This window comes from Pyrgilauda ruficollis, unplaced genomic scaffold (genome assembly GCF_017590135.1).
Source record: "Pyrgilauda ruficollis isolate IOZ18807 unplaced genomic scaffold, ASM1759013v1 scaffold134, whole genome shotgun sequence".
NCBI classification, from domain to species: domain Eukaryota; kingdom Metazoa; phylum Chordata; class Aves; order Passeriformes; family Passeridae; genus Pyrgilauda; species Pyrgilauda ruficollis.
In genome coordinates this window covers 222,674-241,500 of record NW_024511877.1, presented here as the reverse complement: position 1 = coordinate 241,500, position 18,827 = coordinate 222,674, and the positions used below count along the sequence as shown (strand labels likewise).

The following is an 18,827-nucleotide window of genomic DNA, read 5'->3' as shown; positions in this document are numbered from 1 at the left end:
CTGAACCGGGAGCTCCCGAGGGGCTCGCGGTCATCCCGGTGCTCTGGGGACTCGGGGAATGATTCTGGCCACAAAGGCGGCTCCGAGGATTTCCACCTCCCGAGGAGGTGGCAACCATACCAAACAACGCGGAACTTTCCCCTTTCGGTCACATAAACCGCTTCTCCCCACTCCAAAGCGTGATATACATCAACATGAAACACTACATAAACTATTCCATTAAATTATATGTTAAATTTAAATATTAATTAAAAATACTTATAGGTTTAAAATAATATTTTAGACTATCTCACCTCAAACATTCTCTGCTTTGGTTTTGGGTTGTTTTGGGCTTTTTTTGGTTTGTGTTTTTTGGCTTGGTTTGTCTGGGTGTCTTTTTTTCCCTGCAAGTAATCTTTTGGGTTTTTAATTCAAGTAATTCTGAGTAAGACTATTCAGACTTGCCAGCCGTTCATTTAAATGAATGAATTTGTCTAAAAGCTGGGAAATATCTTGAGATTTTGATTTTTTTTTTTTAACAGCAGTCTGTTAGATTGTTTTTGAGGTTTCTCTTTAAAATGCCCACAGCAGCTCTACCCCACTGTAAAAAATCTTGCCTCTAATTACCTTTTTTTGGAGGGGAAAAAATAAGAATTTTTTTGTCCACACTTTTCCTTCACAGCTCTGGTGCATCCTGACTGTTTCCCTGTCTCTCAGGCTGTGGGTAGATGTGGATATTTGGGAAATAATCTGGTGGATGAGTGTGTTGCCAAAGCAATGGCCTCTCAAGAATTTACCGTGAGTGATTTTTAACACTGTGCAATTAAGTTTAAAGACTGCAGCTGCTGAAATATTTGAACGTTTTCTTACTTCTTGGGTTTTTTTTTTCAATATTTTACATATTAAAACAGGTGTTATACACTCACCAAAAGATGAAAAAATCGAAAACGTGGCAGGATGGAATTCTGAGGGTGAGAACTGGCAGAAATCAGGTGAAAATTCAGATTTAAAATTCTTGGATTTCGTATTATCTGCTACTGCCAGTGGCAGTCTAGTTGATTTGTGAAATAACTGGTTATTTAAAATGTTATTTTTTATTTTGCAGGCTACCTTGTTTGATGATAAAGGACAGTGTCTGGAGAGCATTTTTATAAAATCTCAGGTATATTTTGCTCAGAGTTGTTATTTTTATACCTGATTGTAGTTTGCCTTTCAGGCAGCATTTCAAACACTTGTTTGGTGGCCAAAAGAGTAATTTTTCCAGTTGTTGATGTGAAACTCTGCTACAGGGCATTTAATGGAAAGGGAAAACAGCTTCTATTTATGACTAGATCTTACTTTTTGTCCAGAAGCTTTCATGGAGTTTTTCTTCCTCTGTGGTAAAAGCAGTGTATTACAGAGATATATGAAATAATCATTGGAGCCAAGTGCTACTGCTTTTTACAATATATGTATAAATCAAAGTATTATATGGCACCTGTGATAGAGTAGGTGTAAGTAGCTGGATTTTTTACATACAAGTACTTAAAATACTGTATTTTTTTAAAAAATAAATCTATATAATATTGTTTCTTATACAGTGCTATTATGTGCACACTGCTGCTCTCTCTTTTCCAGGTGACTCCTGGAGATGATTTCGAAAGTGAGCGATATTTAATCACAGTTGAAGCAGTCAGAGTGAGTGAAAAGCCCTCAGAAGAGCAGCCAAGGAAAGCAGAAACTCCAGCAGTGAACAGAAACTGTGCCAAACCTGCTCTTCCACCCCCAAGACATCTCCCTGTCGGCTTGAAAAGGAAGTTTACGGTGCGTTGTTGTTCCAGTTTTTAATGTCTCATGATTACATGCAGTGCAAAACACATATTTTCATGAATGGTAAATATGTAGATAATTTCTTCCTCTTTGTTTTGTTGTTTTGGGATTTGGTTGTTTTTTTTTTTTTTTGGTTTTTGGGTTTGTTTTTTTTTAGCTGTAATCCCGAATTTATTTTTTCCACATTCAGGAGATTCGGTTTAGCAGGATTGGTGTTGCCTGCAGTAAAAATCACAAGGGCTTGAGGTTGTTTCTGTGCCCCTGTGAATCCTCACATGGGTTTGATCAGAATATATTCTCAGGCCATTTGGTCACAACATAGTGTGCCCCATTTTTAACACCTGATTACAAAACGTGGATTAATTGAAAATTTCTCTCCCAGGGGTTCCAGGGGCCACGCCAAGTTGAGAGGAAAATACCAGCTGTGGAAGATGAAGGAAAACCAGCAGCATTGCCTTCATCTAAGGAGTGCCAAGGGAGTTTTCCATCCCAGTTTTATGTCAGCTCTCCGTTGTTTTCCACGGTTCGCAAGAAGGATGCAGGCACAAATCCCTCTGCAGGCAGTCAGGAAGAGGGCTGCAGGGACAATGGCAGGGAACAAATGTCTGTGTCCTCACTGCTCTCAGCTCCCTGTAGTGACAGCTGGCAGGAGACAGAGAAGCACAACTCCCATCACTTGGTTGGGAAGCTGGAATCTCCTCTCCTCCCTGGGCACACTGGTGTGTCCCAGCACATCAGGAGCACAGCACAGATCATTGCTCTGCTCAAGTCTCAACCAGCACAGGGACACAGGGAGCAAACATCTGGAGCCACAGGCTGCCTGTCCAGGTTTCAGGCAGCAGAAAATGCAGGTTTATGTGACAAAAAAAGCCCCGTCCTACCTGTTTTTTCAGGCGACCCTGCTAAAGGACTCCTTCTGGATACCCAGCGCCTGCCTTTTGTGCAGGGAAATGTAAATGATACAAAGGACTGGAATGTTCAAACACTTCCAAATTCAGCTGAACAGCCTTGTGGTGAAGAAGTGACAGGACAGAGACAAGACAAAAAGGTAAATAATTTAAGTCAAGATTTACAAGATCACTGCAACACAAATAGTTACTTCCTACCTGTGAGTAGAATGAGTGACAGTCAGTTTGTCCCATCCTCAGGTGACATTTCACATTCAGCAAGTCCAACTGCCTTTGAAAACCATCCCTTTGGATACAGGGAGCATTCAGGGACTGACAGTCTCAGGGAGAATTGCTCTGTGAAGATGCAGAGTGAGCTTCATCCAAGGCAAAATTCAGAGGGAGTGTCTAGTGACCCGGAGCTCTCTGGGGATGTGACATGGACTGAAGCTGGAATTGGGAAGGAGGAGTTCAGTTTGCAGGGCACAGGCTGTAGTCCTGATGGGGAACTGATGGAGGTTAACTTTAACCTAATGGAGACTTTTGATTTTAATGACATGGACAGGGAAGATGTGTGTGAGAGAGAAGGGAAGGAATTCTCTGAGGGAGACGTGCCTTCATGGAGCCCAGGCAGCTTCCAGGGAGAAGATGTAGCACAAGGTGCTGCCTTGAGCCCTCATTTGAAGCCTCATTCTTGCTGTGAAGTAGAGACACACAGCAAAAATGAAGCCAGATGTTCCAAATCTGATGGAGAGGGGGGTCCACCACCCCAGCTTTGTACCAGTGATGCCAGGAGAGCTGCAGAAGACGCTGCAAAGCAGACCAGAACCCAAGTGGAACTTGTAGGGGATGGACACAACGTAAAAGGGATCAGTGAGAGTCAGTCAAGCTCTGAAGGCACAAACCAAGAGGAGGATCTGGATGGCTGTGCAGCACTCAGCAGTGATGGCACATCCTGGGTAAAAAAGCAGCACTCTGACCCCTTGCCTGGGGACACCGGTGTTAATGAATGTCACCCTGAAACCAGGCTGTTTGAGGCCACTGGAGGTCTCGCAGGTATTTCTCCCAGCAGAATAATTTCTGCCTTGGACAAAAGGACCGAGGAAGGAGTTTCACAGCTTGGATGCATGGAATCCCCAGATGGTGGCTCAGAGCACTGCTGGGCTACTAAGAGTGATGCCATGAAGCCAGGCAGCCCTCTGCTGGCTTTGTCGCAGAAATCAGATCCTTTAGGAGCAGGCTATTCATCTCCAGAGCAAACAGCAGTAGGAGGCACTGCTTTGGAAAATGCAGAGAGCAAAACTGCTTCTCCTGAAGCCTGCCAAGGAGACACATTAGGGGTGGATGGCCTGAAATGCACAGCAGTGGCTGAGAATTCCTCAGGACTCCCTGCTTTGCTGAATGATCTTGCTCTTCTGAGAGCTCTGACTCAGCATAGCACAGCCTTAGAGAGCTTGCAAGGGATGGAGGAAAACAGCAGCATGTTCTGTGGAACAGACACTTCCAAAGAGACACTTGAAGCCCTTCAGAAGGATGAAGGTTAGGCCAGCTTCTATTTCAAACTGGATTCTGTATGTCTGTACCTGTTTGATTTCTCTCATTTCTCCTCATTTTTAGAAATACTTTTAGAGTTATGTGTGATGTGGGTTCTCTCGTGCAGTTTTTACTGTTTAAAGCAACATTGTGAGCTCCAAGTCTGTCTCTGTTTGCTCTCATCCAGTTAATTCCTAACTGTGCAATTTGTTGCATGGGTAAGGTTTGCAAGACCTGTAAATATTCAGATATTTTCATGTTAAAAAAACCCCAGACTGCTGACTGTAACTCACTGTGCTTTTCCATCTCTTGTAGCTATAAAAGAGTTTACAGAAATGCCTTACTCAGAAAGTTTACAGGCATCTTCCTGTTCATACTTTGATTCTCCTGGCCTTATGGTAACCAATTTTTGACTACATATATTTATCTGTACAAGATAAATTCATTTTTCACCTGGCTCCTGAAATAAAATTCATGGTTTAGGAACCATAGAGGTTGAGCTACAAATTGCTTAGAGGCATTTTTGATGAAGCTGGTAATAAATAGAGGATGTCATCTTGACAATATTCAGGAGGCCTCATGAATTACGAGATACTTAATGAGAAGTGTAGTATTTAGTAATGTTTAATATCCCATTGATATGTCTGGTAATGCTCCTTCCCTACCCCATCTTTTACCACCTTTTTTTCCCCATTATCTTTTTAAATACATGGCTTTCCTTAGAATTGTAGCATTTGGGTTGAAATACACTGGGAAAACTGTTGCTGTTTGATAATTCACACTGATTTTTATCCAATGCTATTAACAGCTTTGTTTCTTTTTCAACCCATCTAAAGCTAAAAGAAAGATTTTAGAAATCCTTCCCTTTTTCCTGTTCTGTTTGAAAAACAAACATTGTTTCTTATCCTGTCATGGATGGTCCTGGCTTCCAAATAAAAAAGCTGTAACTGAAAAGGCTTCCTTTGTATAAATACAAGACGTTTCCTAGCCTAAATTTTCACTTGAAATGGTTATTAAATTGTTAGACTAATTAGGTTTTGATCCCTTCTATGCAGCCCAACTGTGTGGACAATTTATTACAGAAGACAGAGGCATATATTGTACCAATAGCAGCAGCCCAAAGGGACCCTGGGACGTGTGACTGGCAACCAAAGGTACCATTCCTGTGGAAATCAACTATAATTAACAGTGTTTCCTAAATTTCAGTTCAATGGCTTGCTAATTGTAATTTATTGCACTGAGTCCTAATAAAATTTTAACCAGTTCTTGTAATTTTTAGTACAGTTCACTGCAGGAAGTTTTCCAGTTTTCAACTCAAATTACAAAGAAAGAAAACCACATTTTTCTTGTTTCTGTTCTGCAGAGTCAACAGGTTATTTTTGTTGCATGTGTCAAAAGTACCTGTATTGAGTGTAGGTAGTGGCAGAGCAGTTTTTCCTTGCTGTTGGTGGTAATTCCCATGCATTGTGCAGCCTGTTGCTTTCCAAGGGTACCAAGTGAAAGGATCAGCAGCTAGTGAGGTCATGTTGAGAGCCCCATGCTCCCAGCATGGATGGCAGCAGCACCCAGAGAACATGGACTTGGCAGCTGAGGCGTTTTTCTCACCCCTCTTTTCAAGGAATTATGACCTTTATGACTTGAGACAGGTAAAACTTTTTTTTTTTTGTTCAGTTATCCATACTAACCTTAGTGCAAGAAAGTATCCTGTCAATTTAGGGGTAGAAAATAGTTCATTTTTAAACTGCTGCAATCACATCAAAACCAGTTATTTTTACTTACCTTTGTCATAGAACTTCGTAAAGTGTGAGCTGGTTTTTTCTGCTCCTTTGTTCAGCTGCACTTGGAAAAAAAGAAGATAAAGAGTTTAATTTCTAGTAAGCTTTTGCTTTTTTTTTTTTTTTTAATTAAGTCTCCAGGTTCCAGGAGCCTTCATAAGGATGATGCTGACATTTTAAGAGAAGGGAATTTTCAAATGGAGCCTGATGTGATTGAAGAGCCAGGAATAAATCAGTCCTGTGAGTGAAAGTAAAAGGAGAAGGGCAGTGATTGCCCTCAAAATTTCTGCATGACTTCATCCCTTCACTGTTTTTCCCAGCACTGGCATTGGATGTGTGTCCTGAAGTGCCACCATGGGCAGTGTCACACCCACCCTCTGACCTGAGACAAGCACAGTGGGCTGCCTGGGAGCCTGGCAAGGTGGGGATGGGCTGCCTCTTGCAGATATTTTTGGCTTTATTTCCTGTGTGTTTGTGGCAATTTGTTATTTTTGGAGCTGTTTTACCTCAGCTCTGAGAGACATTTCAATTGTTCAGAATGGTGAGAGAGAGGACACTGATGAAAGAGCTGTAAGCAGGTTTTTTTCAGTCACTCACCTGCCGTGCTAATTCTTCACCTGTAGGTTACACCAGAACTGACTTCCCCACTTGATCCAGACTCTGCAATTTCTCCACCTTGGGGAAATGAGGAGACTGTTGGAGACATCCAGGAGCCCCTGAGACATGGGATCTTTCCAAGGGAACCACAACTCCCAGATTTCTTTTTCAGTAAGAACTGACAGATTTATACTGGCACCTCACAGTGTTTTAGCTGAAACATCTCTGAGGATTCTTGAAGCACAATGAATTTGGGCCCATCCTAGACAGTTACTCTGCCAATTACATTCTCCTGAAAGAGACTTTAGTAGAGGGATTTAGTTTTATAAAGAAAAAACTCAGCTTCTAGTTGGGGAGGCAAAGAAGCTGTAAGCTGAGCTTCTAAATGATCCCTATGTTTTTATTTACCTGCTTTGAGTTTTCTTCCATATTCAGCTGTCCTCTGACCCCATCCCATTTGACACCTCTCTATAACTGTTACTAATCATAATTAATTTAGCCAAAAGGATGCTTTTTGGTAGTAAGAGCTTATTTACCTGCGTTGTTTAATATTAATTCATAAGTTTGTGGTTTATCTTTTGATGTTAAGCTGCGTGTTTTCTAGTTGGTAGTGACAGCAGATTAATGACTTCCAAAATACAACCATGTTTAATTTAATAATAAGTCTTTTATACAAGCAGAGTGGCTACGTAATGTGTTCTGAATATGGAGATTTCAAAAAAAAAATGGAAATTTTAATTTCGAAGAAAAAAAAAACTAATTAAAATAATCACACTAAATCCATCGTTTAGTGTAATACTGCACAGGAACAATCCAGAGAGCTTCCCAGCTAGAAGACAGGGTGTAGAAGGAAGAATTTAGACTTCCTTCCTTTTGGTGCATCTGAAGTGCCACCCCTAGGTGCTCCAGGTTGCTTGTAAGCTCTATTTGCCCCACAGCCCGGGAGAAATCCAGCTATGCCCAGGAATGCAGCCTGCCAGCACTGAAGCCCACGATGAAAACACGAGCTCCCTTTGTCACTCTGCCTGCCACCCACGAGATTCCTGACGTGTTTTACCCCACTGAGAGCCAGCAGGTCCAGCTCTCTTTGGGCTCTTCATGAGGCAATCAGATTCCTGACGTGTTTTACCCCACTGAGAGCCAGCAGGTCCAGCTCTCTTTGGGCTCTTCATGAGGCAATCAGATTCCTGACGTGTTTTACCCCACTGAGAGCCAGCAGGTCCAGCACTCTTTGGGAGGCAATCTGTGCAGCGAGCCAGTGGCATTTCCTAGCAGTGCTCCCGGCCCCCAGCACAGGAATTATGACACCTCTGTGTTTGGGGACTACACGGAAGAAGGACAAAGGGGATCTGTGCCACCAGCGCTCCCTAATGTGACTGCCCAAGCCAGACAAAGCAAGTGGCTGAAGTACCAAAGCGGCGCTCAGAGCGATTTGATCCCTGAGAACAGCGCTGAAGGGGAAGAGGAGGATGACATCCGTGCCCGGAGCGTCCTGGCAATGCCGCCGGGTGACACGGCAGAGGGCACAGCCACCGATCCCAGCTGTGCCCCGCCGCTGCCAGCCCGGAGCTGGCCCGGGCAGCGCTCCGGGGCTGCGAACAGCAGCCAGCCCGATCCGGTGTCAGAGGGGAAGCCGCTTTCCCTGCACTTAAGGCAGACACCTTTGGCTGCGGCCACACGAAAGGTGTTGAGTCACCTGAGCTGCGGGACAGGAGCGGGCCAGGTGTGTAACCACGGTGACACTGACACATTGCCTGCAGGTGGTAGCACTAGGATTGCACAGTGACACCCAAAAAAAAAGGATTTTTGAAGTGCCGTGAGTAATCCTTTGTGAAGGTAATTCAGTGCCAGGTTTAGGTTTTTAATCTGGGTGTTGAAGGCAGGAAGATGAAAGAAAAGCTGCTGGGCTGTTTTGACATGTATGGTTGGGAAGAAATTGTGTGCACCGAGGGTTTTTCTTAATTGTGGTATCAGCATCATTGTAATGAACAGCTATTTTTGCTTCAAGTCTTCGTCTCTGACTTCAAAACATCATAAATTCCTTCAGTTTTAATTGTGTAAAAATCATATAATGGCACTGAATAAGCGCCTAAAAATTTAGCACAGCTGTTTGTGCTCAGTAGGCAGATGGAGTAAATTGGGGGGAAACACCAAACCAGCCACAAGTCCAGTTTTTAAAGTTGTCAGATGGTTTTGAGAGTTGAAGAAAATGTTAAGTCTTTCTTTTTTTAAAGAAGTTTTTTGGTTCTTTAAAACTGTCCAGTACAGTATTTGTGTGAAGTAGAGATGAGGAAATAACTAATACATTTAACATAGACATGGTGTGTGGTTTTATACAAATATATAGATATGTAAAATCCCTATACACTGAACTTAAAAAGCTTATGACTACACCTATAATTAACTAATTTCTGTGCAAAAATAGAGTTAAAAATGGAGTTGTGTGCTCCTTACCCATGCCTAGTACTGAAAAACATGATTTTGAACTACCTAAAATTTACTCTAAAGCCTTTGGAAGTATTATCTGTGTTATTTTAAATGCAGGCTGTTTGGCAAGGAGGAAATTTTAACCTCATGGTGCATCCTAACTGGCAGCCCAAGCTCTAGGGAAATTTTTAGTATTTTTTACAAATCTGCAAATTTTTTTTTAGTATTTTTACAAATCTGCAATATTTGTCTCATTCAAGGTCTTACAGTTGTTAATGGTTTATTTTCGTGGGTCTTTTTAGGACATAACAATTTCTGAGTTGTCTTTCCCTCCTGTGGATAAAGTGAAACATGCCAATCTTCCTAAAAGAAAGATTTCCATCCCAGCTGTGTTTCAGTCTCACACTCACTACAAACAGGTTTTTAAAGCTGCTCTGACAGGTAAGTCTCTGCTCTGTCAAATGCTGTCATTTTAAACATGGCCTGTTAAAACAGGGTGCATTTCAGTTTATATATATATATAGATATTTCTATACCCAAAATTGCAAAGACAAACCAAAAAGACAGTACATTTCTGTTTAACTCTGTAGCCTCAGGGCTGTTTTTCAGTCTTAAGATACCCAAGCCTTTTTGTTTTTTTTTTTTTCTTCCTGGAATAAGTGGATTTTTCAGGCCACATGTTTACTTTTAGGACTCAGATTCAATTTTTGATTTGGGATGGAAATCTTCCAATGGAAATACACTTGTTTGAATGTTGTGTAGCTGTGTAAGCATTCTAAGGCTGTGCTAATGATTCTGCTGTTCTCCTTTCCCCACCTAGAGCAATTGAACATAATGCTGTTTGAGCTGGCACAGAGACTGCACAATGCCCTCTCCAAGGTGGATATTTCATTTTACACTGCAGTGAAAGATGGGCAGAGCCAGAGCCAAGGAAGCTCTGCCCCACTCTGCAACCACAAGCACCCTGCTAAGCTGGTGATGGTTAAAAAAGAAGGTCAAAACAAGGTGCTGTTTATTCCTTGTGGGTTTTACACTTTGGGGGTGAAAGTATCCATTGCTTTTTCTTTTTTTCTTGCTTGTTTTAGTGCTCATGGACTTTTTTTTTCCCCTCCCTTGCCTTGCAGGGTCGTTTGTTCTATGCCTGTGATGCCCCAAAAGCTGAGCAGTGTTCCTTTTTCAAGTGGATTGAAGATGTGAACCCCACACAGACAAAATCCACACCCAGTGCAGTGCTCCACGACACAAAAAGTATTGGGACATACCTCAGGAGTCAAAAGATTGCTGTCTATGAGGAATGCCAGCTTTTGGTGAGGTATCCTGAAATGCTGTGTGAATTCAAGGTCTATAAATATTCCAGTAGCTCCGGGCTTCAGCAGGATTTAACATGTTTTCTCTACATTTAAAGAGTGAAGGTTTCTTTCTGTAAAGAAATGCAAGAGCTAAATCAGTGAAGGAAAAATATTTATAGCAATTGTATGTGTTTTTAGGAAGAATCAAAACTGCTGACCAGCAGCTTGATCAATTGCTTAACGTCAGAACTGTTGCATTTGAATTATTGTTCTTTTAATCTTCAGCAGGAGAATTTGATTTATTCTCTTCAAGATTCTAATTTTAATGCCAGAAGTCATCTTAAAGGCTATTCAGTGGCTGAATGTGAGAGGATTTTTGCTGTCAAAACCACTGTATTTAAAATTTGTTAATGTAAGGTGATGTACACCCACTTGGTCCAATCTGTGGAGGTTTCTTATTTTTGGTGCTGAATCCAAAATGTGCTGATTGTTTACATACTTTTTTTTTTTTTAATTACAATTTCCCAGGAAAGCCTTTGAAATTCCAACACAGCGGTACAGTAAGTTCAAGAAATTTATGAATACACATACCAGCTTTGATTGTGACTCCAAACCCAAATTATACCTGAAGCTAAGCAGAAAGGAGCATTCTTCTCTCTACAGCAAAGGTGAGCACGTTTTACACATCAGATTTAAAAGGTGGCAGTGGGAGAAGCTGATTAGGACTCTGCATTTATTTTTTTTTGGCAGATGACATCTGGGTTGTTTCCAAGACTCTGAACTTTGATCCCATGGATACTTTCATTGCAAGCAGTGCTTTCTTTGGACCATCCTCCAACAATGAAATAGAGTTGCTGCCACTGAAAGGCTACAGTCCCTCCAACTGGAGATCCAACAGTGAGTTCCACAGCAGCGTTCAGAACTGTGGGAAATGACTGAGGAAAGATCCAGCCAGCAATGAAGGATGAGTTGCTGAGAATTTGAGAATTTCTCAGACCTTGCACATGATTTAATTCACAGTATTTTTTTCCTTGTATGTTTGAATATATAATTTGAATACACTAATTAATGCAGTTAAACCTGCAAAGTAGCTGGCAAATTCCAAATGGGTAGGGAAGAAATCAGAATAATATAAAGAAAGTAGTAAATTATATAGTATGATATCCAATGAAAGTTGACTGTCAGAGGCGTAAGTAAAAGGAATATGTTTTTACTGTCCTTGAAAACCAAAATGCAGAAACCTCAAACAACTCACTGGAAAGTTTATATTTATATAAAAAGCCACATATTATGTCTGTGATTCTGCAAAAGTTTCTTGGCTTTGCTGTTGAATTAAGTTAAAGCTTTGGGGTTGTTTTGTAAATGAAGAAGATAAAATCAGTTAATTACTCTTTTGGCATTTTATAATTCATTTCTTGAGCTGACTTGAAAATTCTGCTCTATTAATTCCTTTTTCCTTCTGTTTTTCTGTGGCCTTTGCAGTGTGTGTTCACGCCTTGCTGGTTTGTAATGCCAGCAGTGAGCTGGCCTCCTTAAGGAACATGGAGGAGCACTTCAATCCATCCACGTTACCACTGATCCCATTCCTCCTGAAAATGTGAGTTACTGTCCTGTGAGACTGTGAGCAGGCCGGTGCAGGAAGAGCAGAACCAGGAGACACAAACTGTATCACATCACGACTTTTGGGTATTATTTGTTTTCTTAGGAATTTTAATTCTGAAAATGCAACTAAAAGAGCCAGCAAAAGGAAATTTACTCCACCTGCCATGAGTGTGAAATGCTCCATGATGCCTGGCCCTGTGAGCTCCGAAGTGGCAATGGGGGTGGCTGAAGAGATGATCCAAAGGTTCTCCCTGAACGCAGACCAGGCAGCATCACTGATTCACGTAGCTCAGATGATGACCTGTGAAAAGCCCACAGCAGGGCAGGAACATCAGAGCTCCCCCATCACCATCATCCGTGGTACACAGCCAGGAATTGTGACATCTGCTGCTACTGTATCTCTGCACAAATGCTGATTAATGGGAAATGCCGTCAATATGAAATGCCAGAATCTGCCCCTCTCATCATTGTGACATTAATACATCCGTTCTGTCAGCACAGAGCTTTTGCCCCTTTAAATTAAAATTTCTTTCTGCCTTTTACAGGATTTCACTGAAGGTTTTACCTAGGAATACCTATACACAAAATCAGACTTACTTATTTATTGTCTTCAGCTTTTTTCTTTTCATATTTCATACCACTTCTTATAATGTATTAGCTTTGTTTTTGTAAGTGTAAGCAAGCCCGTGCAATTTTTTAGAGGAGTCACAGCATAACTGAAGTTAAAGCAATTGATTCAAACTTTCTTGGACATTCTCACTTGTAATTTGGGCTTTTTCCTCCAAAATACCAGGTGTTTTTGGGGCTGGCAAGAGCTACTTGCTGTCTGTGGTGATCCTGTTCCTCGTGCAGCTCTTTGAAAGCAGTGAAGCCACAGAGGGTCCGAGGGCAGTTCCATGGAAACTCCTCATTGCTTCTTCCACCAACGTTGCTGTGGACAGGATACTGCTGGGGTGGGTTGCTGAGGCTTTTATGGCTTCTTCTTCCAAAACCAATAATGCACTTGCACTGTTGTGATAATTGGTGTTGGTATTTCCTGTAAAACACATTAAAAAAATCGATTTCTTTCCCTAAAAAGTGCCACACACAGGCTTTAATTTTGCCTCAGCTCTTTTGCACAGTTAAAAGAGTGAGAGCTACATAAAACATTTACAGAAGATTAATTTAGGCTCTGATCTCATCAAATACACTATTAAAATCCATCAGGACAAAGCAGTACTGCTGAGGAATCTTTGGGATGTAGCAGTAGGGGAAGGAGGAGCAGAGAGGATCAGATTGTGGAAATTTAGCATGAAATAAATGCATGGTTTGGAAGGAAAAAGGAAGGGAAGATACATATGGAAGACTATGAGAGGGGAATCATCAAGGCATTAAATCATGATGAGGTAATTTATTTTGATTTTGTAGAATTACTGAGGTACTTCATCTCATTTATCATGAAGTTTGCGTTCCTCAGTGTTCTGATACATCTTACATAGTTCAGTATTTCTTTCTTCATTTGTGTAATGTTTATCTCTTTCTTTCTAGTCTGCTCGATCTTGGATTTGAGGATTTTATAAGAGTGGGAAGTATAAGGAAAATCACAAAAGCAATTCTTCCCCATAGGTAAGGAACCTCTTTGAGGGGTCTGAAGCAATTTGGGGGTAGGAGCATACATTGTAAATTGCTGTTATGTATAAAATGTGGTTATTTTTCTAAGCACTGGTCTTCTTAGTTACTGCAATGTATGTTACAAAATCTTCTTTGAAGTTTACACGCAGGCTCAGGAAATGAAAACGAGCAGCTGAAAGAGCTGCTTGCTCTCTTGAAAGAAGATTTGACTCCAGCTGAGAAAATATATGTCAGGAAGAGCATTGAGCAGCATAAACTGGGGACCAATAAAACTATTCTGCAACAGGTACAGTCAAAGAGATGGGATGGGAAAGCAGGGATTTGCTGTGTCTTATCCACAGGGCCTAGCACATGGGAACTGGGAATTTATAATTCAAAACTCCTGGTTTTGAAATAGAAAGTGAATGCTAGGTTTGATTGCACAGGTATAGCTTAGTGTCCTGTTTCTAGAAATAGATGTGGGTGTATTCTCCTGCTGCACAGAGACGAGCTTTGAAATGATCCTAACTTTGTGTCTGCCCGTTTTCTCCTCGCTGAGGGCAGGTGAAAGTGGTTGGAGTGACGTGTGCTGCCTGCCCCTTCCCTTGCCTGAACGCGCTCAGGTTCCCTGTGGTGGTGCTGGATGAGTGCAGCCAGATGACTGAACCGGCTTCTCTGCTCCCCATCGCCAGGTACTGTAGCTGTGATATTATGAAAAATCCTTTGCTGGGATTTTTCCTCTCCTGAGAAGCTGAGGAGCCTCAGGAGAGAAAGGTAAACAATTGCTATCTGCTGCTGTGGAATGCAACAGGTGCATCCATGATTGGTCCATGTGGATTGTTTTCCATTGATGACCAATCACAGCCACCTGTGCCAAGGCTGTGAGCAGTCACAGGATTTTTGTTATTCTATTCTGTTCTATTTTTGTTGAGCCTTCTGATCTCTCTGTTCTTTAGTATAGTTTTAATGTAGTATTTTAACATAATATTCAACATAATAAATCAACCTTCTGAAATGGAGTCAAGCCTCGTGTCTCCACACATGGAGAGTTCGCCTCAACAGGTACAGCCCTCCTGAGGGGCCAGCAGGGACACAAGCCCCAAGCAGTGCCACGCTCCACACCTCTGTGGGCACGTGAACACCGAGGTCTCGCCCTAGGGAGCACAAAGAGGGGTTTTAACTTGAGATCTGTCCTTAAGTGTTGTTAAACTGGGCTGGAGAAGGAAGCAGCGTGATGCAGAAACAAGCACGTGCTTTGGTTGTGAACACTTCAACGTGCTTTTTAGACCACTGGGTTTTTCCTGGTTTTTTTCACATTCTTCTTTAGATTTCAGTGTGAAAAGCTAGTCCTTGTTGGAGACCCCAAGCAGCTGCCACCAACTATTCAAGGGTCTGAGAGTGTTCATGAGCAGGGGTTGGAGCAGACTCTCTTCGACCGGCTCTGCTTAATGGTAGGTGCTGCTGAACACAGATTTGGAAAAGGTGGAGAGCAGAATTCTAAGTTCCCTGAAGTCACTAGGGGAATTCTGGTCCTGGTGTCAGGGGATCAGGGTTTCAGCATTGTGAAGTATCATAAAATCACAGAGTGGTTTGGGTTGGAAGGGACCTCCAAGGTCACCCCCACCACAGACAGGGACACCTTCCAGTAGCCCAGCCTGCTCCGAGCTCCATGCAGGTGAGCTCTTCCAATGGTAGGTGCTGCTGAACACGGGCTGGAAAAGGTGGAGAGCAGAATTCTAAGTTCCCTGAAGTCACTAGGGGAAATGCTGCTGAACACAGGCTGGAAAAGGTGGAGAGCGGAACTGAAAGTCCCCTGAAGTCACTAGGGGAATTCTGGTCCCGGTGTCAGGGGATCAGGGTTTCAGCATTGCAAAATCTCATAAAATCACAGAGTGGTTTGGGTTGGAAGGGACCTCCAAGGTCACCACAGACAGGGACACTTTCCAGTAGCCCAGCCTGCTCCAAGCTCCATGCAGGTGAGCTCTTGCCAGCCCTAATGCCTGTGTCCTCATTCTCCAGGGACACAGCCCCATCCTGCTCCGGACACAGTACCGCTGTCACCCTGCCCTCAGCGCCATTGCCAACGAGCTCTTCTACCACGGGCACCTCACGGATGGCATCTCTGAGGGGGACAGGGCTCCTCTCTTGGAATGGCTCCCAACACTCTGCTTCTACAGCGTTCACGGCGTGGAGCAAGTGAGTTCCTCAACACTTACAACAAGTCAATATTGCAGTTTTTCCTCAACACTTCCTATATGACAAGTCAATATTGTTGTTTTTCCTCCATTCCATTCCTTTTTGCGTTGTTGGTGAGAGCTGATTTGGGAATCTTTTTCCCTCATCCCAGATTGAAAGAGACAACAGCTTCTATAACATGGCAGAAGCTCATTTTACAGTCAAGCTCATCCAGTCTCTGATTGCAAGTGGAATAGAAGGAGCTGATATTGGCGTGATTACCCTTTATAAATCACAGATGTACAAGGTTTGTATCATAAACCAATAACAAAAATCAACAAAGCCGTTCTCTTAAATGTACTGAGTAGCCAAACTCATCCCCCTTCCCTGTTTCTTTGCCCCCAGATCCAGAGTTTGCTCAGTGGGGTTCACTCCGAGGCTTTTGAAGTCAAGCCTGTCCAGGTGTCCACGGTGGACGCGTTCCAAGGCGCAGAGAGGGAAATCATCGTGCTGTCCTGTGTCAGAACCAGGCACTTTGGGTTCATAGACTCGGAGAAGAGGATGAACGTGGCCCTGACGAGGGCCAAGAGGCACCTGCTGATTGTGGGGAGTCTGCCCTGTCTGAGCAGGAACAGGCTGTGGGGAAGAGTAATTCACCACTGCAGAGGTAAGGGCTTCTTTGCTGGGGTTTTTCAAACCTGCACCTCGTTGTCTTTAACTAGATATGTACAATACACCTTACCGTGTTTATATATTGTATAATAATATTACACAGAAAATCTAATATATTGCAAAAAAAAAAAAAAGAATGTGCAAGTTGTGCATTTGCAGTTTTACTGTCTGTATTACAAGGGGTTTTTCTTATCCAGTAAAGGAACTTTACCTGCTTGGCTGACATCAAAAAAAGCATCTTGTTGGTGACTGAACTCCACAGGGCCGTTTTCCAAGCAGAAATACCACAGCCAGTCAATGCTCTTGGGGAAATAGACGTTGGCACTGCCAGGGGCTGATTCTGTGATGGATGCTGTAGAGAGAGATGTAATTATCCTGTTTATTGCTGCTTTCAGGATGGGAAAATGGCTTACAACATGCAGGCCAGTGTGAGCAGCAGCTAAATGACATTCTCAAGTCCTACCTGGAGAACTGGGAGGAAGAAGAACAGCGTAAGAAAAAGGAAAAATAAAATACCTATTGATTTTATGAAGAAAATATTAACTGCTTGTCTATAGCAATAGCTCTGGTAATTTGTAATCTAATATTTATTTAATGTGGGGTATTTTTGTTTGGACCTCAGCGCACTGATACTTCTGTTTGATCTTGTAGTCACAAGATTAAAAATTATTAAAGTGACTTTATTTGGTCGATAACCATAAATAGAGTGATTTTTCTGCTTGAGAAGTGCAATATTTTTATGCTTACAGTCTAGTTAATTAAACTAGTGGTGTTTCACTGTTCTTCAGACTAAAACACCATGGTATTTTAGAGCAATTTTGTCACCTTCAATATTTACAGGTAGGTGACAACCAGGAAGAAGCTTGGCTATAACGATTAAAATACTCCTTCCACAGCTTTTGGGAAATCTTAAGCACCATCCAGGGCCTGTGAGGGCTCCAAGAGAGCTGGAGAGAGACTTGTCACAAGGGCATGGAGTGACAGGACAAGGGGGAATGGGTTTAGCTGGGATGTGAGGGATAAATTCTTCCATGGGAGTACCAGTGAGGCACTGGCACAGGTTGCCCAGAGGAGCTGTGGCCGCGCCGTGCCTCTAAGTGTTCGAGGCTAGGCTGGACGGTGCTTGTGAGCAGTGCTGCAGCGGTGTCCGTTGTGAAGGGTGCCCGACTCACCGGGAATTCCCGGTGCGCTTCCCGGTTTTTCCGATCCCGGCCGCCTCAGGCTCCCGCGGGCTCCGCCGCCGCCAGATGGCGCCACGCGCGCGGCGGAGGAAGCCGCCACTCCGGGCGGTGATGCGCCCCTCCCGCCAGCCCGCCACTGCGGCCGCAGCACCGCTCCGCCCTGAGGGGGCAGCGCCCGCTCCTTCCGCCGGGGGAGGGCTGAATGGCGCTTTTAAATTACTGCTGACACCTCTGTCCCGGCTCCCTAAAATCTCAATCAACAAGCCATTAGAACTCAACGGGAGTAAAACTAAATCCTCGTTTAAGTGTATTTATCCGCTCTCTTTTCTCTCTTTCAAATGCTAAATCCATTTCAGCATATGCCCCTTCTTTCTCTCGCCTTTCTCTAAAGACTGGCAGCCCGCACTACTCTTGTAAATATGAAAGATGCTAATCATATGACATATCACGTCTCAGTCGGAGCCTGGAATAAAGCCTTGAGATTTGGGATCATTGCCTCCAGACAACAGCTTCATCAGCCGGAAAGTTGGGTTTTTTTCTCCTTTCCTTCAACTCTCAATCCCTTCTTTGTCTGAGGGAAAATGCAGCCAACTCGAGCCACCCCGGCCATATGGTTCACTCTGTGTTTTCTTAGTTGAATCCTGAATTGTTTGTGACTTGCGAAGGGGTTTTTTTTTTTGGTTTTTTTTTTTTTGGAAGTGTGTATAAAGACATAGAAGAGGCTGCCCGGACTGGGGCAGCTCTGCGGGATAACTCCATGTTCTTCACGTGTTCGCTTTCAGCCACCTCACCACACAGACAAAAAGTATAAACCTGCAGACACACTTCATTCCGATAACCTGTTACAGGTGCCTGGTATTCTTCCCCTTCTGGGCAAAAATATCCAGGTGTTTTTCCCTTTTCTGGATGGAAATTCCTTCCTGAAACACCAGTTGTGTCTTTACTCAGCTCTGTAAAATAGTTATCGCTCACTGGCAAATCCCTTCTAGAGCTGCCTTGATCAAGAGAAGCCCCCAAGTGTTTTGAGTAAGGAAAAGTGGCTTTTTAGACATGGATAAATTAGGAGCCGAGTGAGTTCGGCACACCCGAGTTTGGCTATCCCCCTGTTTGATAGCCAGCCTGCCAAATTTTCTTTCTCTCTTTCCTCACACAAACCCCCCCGACGCCCCCCAAAAGGCCCTTTCACCAAACCATTAAATTCTACAGAGGTGGTCAAGCTAGTCCTGCTTTTCAGGCGTTCGAGAAAGAAAAGGGTCCTTGAAGTTTAGAAGATGCCCAAGGAAAACTCATTGAATGACATCAAAAGAATGA

At 43.0% G+C, this 18,827-nt stretch overlaps 1 protein-coding gene across 1 annotated transcript; it reads left to right on the top strand.

The window, feature by feature from the left end:
* The first annotated feature begins 678 nt into the window (after positions 1-678).
* Positions 679-16,930, top strand: ZGRF1 (zinc finger GRF-type containing 1). The gene is made up of 27 exons (XM_041459336.1): positions 679-777; positions 891-971; positions 1,085-1,141; positions 1,597-1,782; positions 2,171-2,836; positions 5,264-5,362; positions 6,118-6,223; positions 6,304-6,404; positions 6,607-6,751; positions 7,519-7,655; positions 7,797-8,303; positions 9,310-9,448; positions 9,828-10,012; positions 10,132-10,319; positions 10,825-10,964; positions 11,047-11,193; positions 11,779-11,893; positions 12,002-12,258; positions 12,692-12,851; positions 13,426-13,503; positions 13,648-13,795; positions 14,053-14,180; positions 14,816-14,939; positions 15,508-15,684; positions 15,836-15,970; positions 16,069-16,330; positions 16,731-16,930. The coding sequence occupies exons 1-27, from the start codon at positions 757-759 to the stop codon at positions 16,844-16,846; spliced, it is 4,605 nt and encodes a 1,534-aa protein (XP_041315270.1). The 5' UTR covers positions 679-756; the 3' UTR covers positions 16,847-16,930.
* Positions 16,931-18,827: the final 1,897 nt, after the last annotated feature.